Source organism: Blastocystis sp. subtype 4 (genome assembly GCF_000743755.1).
Source record: "Blastocystis sp. subtype 4 strain WR1 chromosome Unknown seqid_0231, whole genome shotgun sequence".
Classification (NCBI taxonomy): Eukaryota; class Bigyra; order Opalinata; family Blastocystidae; genus Blastocystis; species Blastocystis sp. subtype 4.
The window spans coordinates 224-7,317 of NW_014569316.1; the positions used below are offsets into that span (position 1 = coordinate 224).

The window sequence follows — 7,094 nt, forward strand, 5'->3', positions numbered from 1 at the left end:
AACAAATGATTTTGAATGGACGAAGGACTTCCTCTCAAGTCATTCCTCAACCAACCCAAGAGAAACAAGATGATAGTGTGATAGCTGCTCGTCGTGCTCGTTTTGGTGTTCCTGATCAAACCAAAGAACAAAGACGACGTGAACGATTTGGAGAACCAAATACAGATGAGTCAATTCGAAAAGCTCGTGTGTCTCGATTTGGAGAAGTAGATCAATCAAAACTACAACGAGGGAATAGAAAACGAATGGGAGTTCTTTCCTCTTCTCGAAAGATACATCGTTTCAGATGGATTGTTTGTTCAAACAAAGAATGGGTTACTTATAAGGGAAGACTAGGAAGTCCAGTAACATCACAAATGTTAGCAAACACTTGGAAGTACTTCAACTCATAGTCAGACATAGGCAAAAGCTGATCCAATGTCTCAATCGCAGCATAGTAACACTTGGTGTTCTTAACACGAAGCTCCACAGGCTTCATCATCTCATCAAAACGATCCAGACCAACAGTACGAGCAACCACCTCACGTACCAAACGATCTGTCTTCTCACGCAGAATAGCTTCCTGACGATACTCCTCAATCAAAGATTCACGAAGTTCAAGGGTAAGGTCATTACGAGCCAGCTGATTGGCAAGGAACAACAGCTTGTTATCACGCGTATCCCAGAATGTTGTGGGTTTGATGGCTTCTGAAGGATGTACAATCTTCTTGTTCACACCAAAGAACTCAGCCAGAGTTTCATTACGGAATACTTCCGAAGCCCATTGTTTAGGCTTGCTCTTTGCCATACTATTGGCAATGTACTTGAATTGTTCATCGAAGTTATCTGCACCACCATTCTCATCCATATCCTTCATGTAAGCATAACCAAATTCCTCAGACAAACAAGCACCAATATGTTTACCATGGACCAAATCCTCAGGAGGACAGAAACAAGCCCAACCAGATACAGCAGCATCTGTGGAAGTCACCACATAGATGTTGAGATCATCAGGGAAATCAACCATCATGGTAGCAGAGTCACAAGCCTCCAAATACAATACAAGTTCCTTAAACATCTTCTTCTCAGCCATCTGCTTCAATACATCCTGTAATACGTTCATTAATCAAACAAATCAGATTAGGAGCACCATGATCATAGTAGTTGATGAAGACCTTATCCTCCGAAGTGGATTTCAGTACCTTCTTTCCATTTCCATTCTCAACTCCTAACAGACAATCAAAGAGATTCTCCTTTGTGATATCCTTATCCTTGTAGTCAATCACAAGACCTTCATAATAATCCTTGGCATCATCACCAGGAAGGTTGTACAGTTCTCCAGGGAATGGATTCTTAGGAGAATTGGCAACATCATCATAATCAAACACAATGATATTCTCAGGTTTCACTCCATAGTCCAGATACTGATGATACTGATGAGCAATATTGGCTTGATGACGGTAGTTCGAATAACTGTTGGAACCGCCGATAATGATAGCCCAGTTGTCTGCAGCAGCAAGTCCCAAGAGGACAGCAAGAAGAGTAATCGAGATAAAAGATCTCATTAGTCAAAGTAACTTACGAAATAAGATATGAAAACAAATGAGGCATTTTCCACGTTTCTCCTTTAGAACACAAATGAAGTCAAACAAAACAAAACACATGTTTGAAAGTGATTTAAACAAACACTCCATGACTGCTCTTCTTTCAGAGCTTCAACCATCGGTTTTAATCGTTTCTGTTGTTCTTCCTTAATCGTCTCTTCTCCAACTTCACTTCTCATCTTCTTCACTTCCTCTTGCATATCATCTAAAAGACCCAATTCCACATTTCCCACAAAGTCAGCAAGTACAGAAGCATCAATAATCGCAGTACAATTCTCATAAATGTTCTGAGCATGTGTGTTGTGAACAATGTGACCATTCTACTCTCCACCCACAACCTAATACCTACTACACTTGACCCAGGTTTCTGAACCACACCTTCAATCATTCCTTTGCAAATTCCATTTATATCAAACACACCTCCTCCCAACATTCCTATTGGAACAGCTTCTTGTGTCATCAACATGGACCGACCTTCACTGCTCTTCAATACACGTCCCTCAATAGTCTATTCATCGTTCCACATTCTCATTACTACATGAGGAATCATCAATGATTTGTCACGTCCATCCTCACCAACAAGCACTTCTCGACGATGTCCTACTAACAGAACAGGCTATGTCTTATCTGTCCACACATCCATACTTCACCTCGCTGAGGAGTCACTTCATCAATCTCGCAGCCTATTACTGTGTTGTATGGCTTATCTTCCTCACGAAGTCTTTTCATAGAGGTTCCAGTGATTGGATCTACATTGTTCTTATCAACCACTTCTGCAGGACGATCAAGGAAGGAAATCCGATTGGAATCATTTGTCACCTTGTCAATAAACTCATCTACTGCTTCTAAACTCGATGGAAGAGCTTCTTCTTTGGGTACTTCTCTCTTGGACGATTCTTCCTCACTCTCTTTTGAATTCATTCCATACAATTTCAATGATAATAGTGCCTCACGCTCCTTGTGAAGATGGAAACAACACAGATCACGATACTCATGAGCAATCAAACGAGGATTCACACCAATTCGATTCGTTACATGTCCTTCCATCTGAAATCATCACATCCATCTTATCCATACATCACGGAACTCAGCTGTCACAATCACATTCTCTTCAGTTACATCGTTCAACCAAGGAAAGGAAGACTCTACAGTGAATTCATCAACAATTCAATACCTGGAAAGTAGTTTTTGAAGAGATACGGAGCAACAACATGAAATGGACAAACAAAGTGATATTTGTATTCATATTGACGATTTGCAAGTAATGGGAGACACGAAGACATGGCCAACACTTCAAAGCGATCCATACCCTAGAATTCATTCTATTATCTCATCCAATACCTTTTCAGGGACTCGATACCATGAAGTTACGGTCATTACTGTCTTCTGAGCACTCTTCTTTACAGCAGATAACATTTATGTCCAAATACACAAAATGTTGAGTACCAATAGATCTACAAAGAAAAAGAGAGAGGTGTTGAATTGAACAAACACACAGGAACTAAACCATATTACTACACAAGAAGAACAGCATTAATGCATCCATCCATTTCAGGATTATTCGTTACTTGAGCGTACTTGCCTAAACTTCACTTTCAGTCTCTAATTCTACCCCAAACAACCTTTCCAGACTCTGTAACCAATCCTAATTCACTCACATTCACCTCAATAATCGTTCCCTTGGTAATCACACCCAATTCGGAATACAGCTTGCTCTGAGGATTCTTCTTTACTCCAATGATATCCAGACAGAATGTTGTTTTCAATTCAGGATGTGTTACATGAGCCTTCTTAAACCGAAGACCTGTAGGTCGAATGAAACGTTCATATTTTGGAGGTTTTCGAGTGAATCCTTCACCTACGAATGTCACTTTCGTGATCATACGCTTCCATTGGTTCTGTTTACGCTTTCCTGTTGCCAGAACTCGGAACATTTCAGCATCAGCCAGAGGAGTAACCTTTGGAATTGGAACTGTCCATTTTCCAGCCTTCTCCTTACGTTTCTGCTTCACCGTATTACTCAGGATCTTCGAACGAGACACACCTTCACGATCCAACAGATATGTAGGAAGAGCTCCTTCAGGACTGGCATCTGTTGTGGCATGTTTGTTACTACGTTCTTCATGCATCTTAATCCTAAAACTCAACTACTACTTCAACACTTACTCTTTCTTCATCGCAGCCTTCTCCTTGTAGCGCTGAGCACTATGCAATTTAGCCTTAATTCCACGAATCTTCTGGGCATACTTCGCACTCTCATGACCAGCTCGAGCTTCCTTCTTTCGTCTATTGATTATACCATTTTCCACAAACGAACTTCTTCTCGAAATAGTCCAGACGAACTCCATTCCTCTTCTGAAACAACTCAATATGCTCGTTCTGAGGCTACAACCATTAAAACGAGTCTATACAATCCTACCATCTCTCTATTGACGAAAAGGGGAGTTCTGAATGAAGTTAAAAGGAATCTATTGATTCAGGCGTTTCAGTAACAAAACAATGACGATTTATGGAATCTGATCAAATAGTCAAAACAAACACAAGAGTCATCACATCGTTCATAAAATACCAGATAACATTCAGAAATAGGAGCATCTACAGCTTCCACCACTTTGGAATCATTGCAGAGAACCCAACCTTTCACTCTCTCTTCTTTGTAAACAGTTACATAATGACCGAAATCTGCTTTCTTTCCTCGATGAAGACACGAAGCACGAAGTCGATATCGTTGAGTGACACTTCTATTCTCAACTCTTATTATGAACTCTCACGTCTCTTCATCACACTGTCGAACCCAAATCTCCTCATCCACTTGTACAGGAGTCGTATTCTTGGAGATTGTGTAGGTTTGAGGATTGATCAGAAATCGATTTACACGAATACAGAGAACCATAGGGAACGAATCAAGAACTGGATATCGATTCCAAATGGTTTCTAGAATAAAGAAGGGAATCAACGAATACGATGACCACATGTGGAACATGAACGTTCAAGACACTCTCCTTCAAGACTAGAGTTGATGAATGATTGAAGAGATGATTTGGAACTACTAGGATTCGAATCTTGTTCAGTATCAGGCAACTGAACAGAAACACAGTTGTCTTCATCTTGAGGAGACTCTTGAATCGATCCACATTCCAAACACTAGGATTCATTCTTATCATCCATCAATACCTTCATTCGATAATGTAACGATAACTTGAAAACCTCTTTGAGACCTTGAGGTGAGAATCGCTCCAAAATATCCAGAAGGACTGTTAACAGCTCATAACAGTCTACTCATCACATTTCTCTCTCACTTTCACCTTGCTGCTGAGTATTGTTGAATTCACTAGCAACACCACCAATTGCTTGTTTGAGCATCTGAGGTCGAATGGGTTCCTCTCTTCCTTCTCGCATAACTTGACCAACTTTCATCAGTTGACACAATACACATTCAGTTGGATTCTTTTCACAATGCTGATAGTGATTGTACCATCCTAATGACTCCATCTGAGACACTACAGGAATACAATGGAACAAGACTTGAAGAATCGAATTCAGATAACAACTGTTTCCAAGGTTGATTAGACCACAACAATTAGGACCTGAATGAACTGGATAAGCAATACCCTGATCATTGTTCTATTCATTACACTCAACTCTCATACTCACCATTGAGAATTCAAAATCCTTATTGACTAGAAGGTTCATCTCCAAGAGGGATTTCTCTCGATTCGCACTAGAAAGACCCACCACATGACCATCACGAATCACACCAAATCGAGTCAATACCTCCATCACACGATCAAATAACACATCACCATAGTTGTTCATAGGATCTTCATCACATTTGTAACAGTGAACATCTGCTCGGTTCTATATCATAGCCATTCATTATTGTTACTTCTTGAAGTGAACCCACTTTCACTGATAAACAATGTCCTGTCTGTTGGAAATGTTCCAAAGCATGACCATTCCCTAGTGATCAGATCTGTTTCTCTTTCATCACCTGGCACACCTGTTGAATCCCATTGTTTGCGTCCACAATGAAATTGACCACATTCAAGACATAACCACAGATTCTCACACAAATCACATTGAGTACATTTCCAATAAGCTATTCATCACATTCTTCATTCATATTCACATGTCACTGGATCCATCATCACTTGAGGACAAGGAGAAGGTAACTGATAACTAATACAATGAGGACAGGGTTTGAGATTCTCTCCTTCCCATGAACATAACTCTTTCTCCTTTTCTCCTGAAACACGAAGAAGAATCCTTTCTCCCAACTCTCGATACTAGGTCTCAGTCACTTCCTTGTCCTACGAAACCTTCAGCTTCAAATACATTCTTGCAGGCTTCACATCTCACTTTCATATCAGTCTCATAATTCTTAGGTGGTTCTGGTTCAATCGCTAATCGAGTGAGTGTAGAAGCATTTGATTCTGTAGGGAGCTCAGTTCGATGAATCTGAAGAAAGAGAGAGTGACCTGTTTTCTCATAGTGGAACCGAGTGTGCTCTCGAACACCTGTACAGAAACCAAGATAACAGGAGAGACAAATACAGATTCCATTGCCGTCCTCCTTCAATATCATTTCTCATCCACACAAATACCCAACTATCAAAACAATACACACATTCTTCTCGATACACAAGAGTATCACTTCGTAATTCCTTGATCTATTCATAATCACAATTCCATTCCAATCACATTTCCTTGACAATGATCACACAACAAAGGAATTGAACTGGATGTAGTATTTGCGGCCATCAATGGATTTGATCCACCGTTTGAAGTTGATTGAGATATATTAAAAGGAACACCTCCACTAAACAATCAGTTTTGATCGAAACAAAGTAATACTTCTCAAAAAATAAAGAAACTGCTATAAAATCATTCCTCATACAGATTCAAAATACCAGAATCCATCGACCAACCACAAGACTCGAGACAGTGGACAGCAACATCAAATTCACATCCAAACATCTCACATAGATTTAGCGCCATTTCTTGTTGATACTCCTCCATTTTCAATAGACTGTAGAAAACAATGAGAATAGGATATTGATTTTAACACTTTGAATGAAGAAGATCAGATTCAAGAATCAAGTAGAAGAAATGAAAGGAAGAAAGGAAGAAGGAGTGAGATGAAGAAATTGATATCAGATAGAAACAAGGTATTAGAATCGATTTGATATGTATGGAAATAGATTCAACTTGCTGTTAATGAGAAATGAAGGAAAGAAGATCCTCATAGTGATTATTATTAATCAAAGAATCACTGTACATACAAAACTGGTCAAGTCAATAAACAACAATTCTTGACTATCTATTTCTCAAATAGTATGTAATGAGACAGAGATGATAATAGTATGTAGAATTGGACAAGTGTGAAAGACTTGAGTTAGAGAATGGATTTGAGAGTCGGTTACAATTATCGACTTGGAAGGAAGATTGGAAGTGGTGCATTTGGTGACATTTACATTGGAACAGACATTTCGACTTGTATTGATGAAATAGG

At 39.4% G+C, this 7,094-nt stretch overlaps 6 protein-coding genes across 6 annotated transcripts; all 6 read right to left on the bottom strand.

Annotated features, from left to right (window-relative positions):
• Positions 1–319: 319 nt before the first annotated feature.
• Positions 320–1,057, bottom strand: JH06_4779 (peptidase c13 family protein; the record flags this gene model as incomplete). Its single annotated transcript, XM_014670769.1, is given in 2 exon segments — positions 320–788; positions 804–1,057. The coding sequence occupies 2 exon segments, from the start codon at positions 1,055–1,057 to the stop codon at positions 320–322; spliced, it is 723 nt and encodes a 240-aa protein (XP_014526255.1).
• A 7-nt stretch (positions 1,058–1,064) lies between these two features.
• On the bottom strand, positions 1,065–1,544 carry JH06_4780 (peptidase c13 family protein; the record flags this gene model as incomplete). Its single annotated transcript, XM_014670770.1, has 1 exon — positions 1,065–1,544. One exon carries the CDS (start codon positions 1,542–1,544, stop codon positions 1,065–1,067), a length of 480 nt encoding a protein of 159 aa, XP_014526256.1.
• A 62-nt stretch (positions 1,545–1,606) lies between these two features.
• JH06_4781 (hypothetical protein) lies at positions 1,607–2,999 on the bottom strand (the record flags this gene model as incomplete). Its single annotated transcript, XM_014670771.1, has 7 exons — positions 1,607–1,903; positions 1,936–2,091; positions 2,122–2,199; positions 2,229–2,630; positions 2,661–2,728; positions 2,758–2,893; positions 2,925–2,999. The coding sequence occupies 7 exons, from the start codon at positions 2,997–2,999 to the stop codon at positions 1,607–1,609; spliced, it is 1,212 nt and encodes a 403-aa protein (XP_014526257.1).
• A 98-nt stretch (positions 3,000–3,097) lies between these two features.
• Positions 3,098–4,476, bottom strand: JH06_4782 (hypothetical protein; the record flags this gene model as incomplete). Its single annotated transcript, XM_014670772.1, has 6 exons — positions 3,098–3,165; positions 3,196–3,719; positions 3,750–3,869; positions 3,901–3,968; positions 4,123–4,321; positions 4,355–4,476. 6 exons carry the CDS (start codon positions 4,474–4,476, stop codon positions 3,098–3,100), a joined length of 1,101 nt encoding a protein of 366 aa, XP_014526258.1.
• Positions 4,477–4,727: 251 nt separating this feature from the next.
• JH06_4783 (ubiquitin carboxyl-terminal hydrolase) lies at positions 4,728–5,540 on the bottom strand (the record flags this gene model as incomplete). The annotated part of the gene is made up of 4 exons (XM_014670773.1): positions 4,728–4,858; positions 4,883–5,207; positions 5,238–5,441; positions 5,502–5,540. The coding sequence occupies 4 exons, from the start codon at positions 5,538–5,540 to the stop codon at positions 4,728–4,730; spliced, it is 699 nt and encodes a 232-aa protein (XP_014526259.1).
• Positions 5,541–5,550: 10 nt separating this feature from the next.
• Positions 5,551–6,343, bottom strand: JH06_4784 (ubiquitin thiolesterase; the record flags this gene model as incomplete). The annotated part of the gene is made up of 5 exons (XM_014670774.1): positions 5,551–5,682; positions 5,735–5,869; positions 5,898–6,155; positions 6,187–6,252; positions 6,284–6,343. The coding sequence occupies 5 exons, from the start codon at positions 6,341–6,343 to the stop codon at positions 5,551–5,553; spliced, it is 651 nt and encodes a 216-aa protein (XP_014526260.1).
• Between the last annotated feature and the right edge of the window lie 751 nt (positions 6,344–7,094).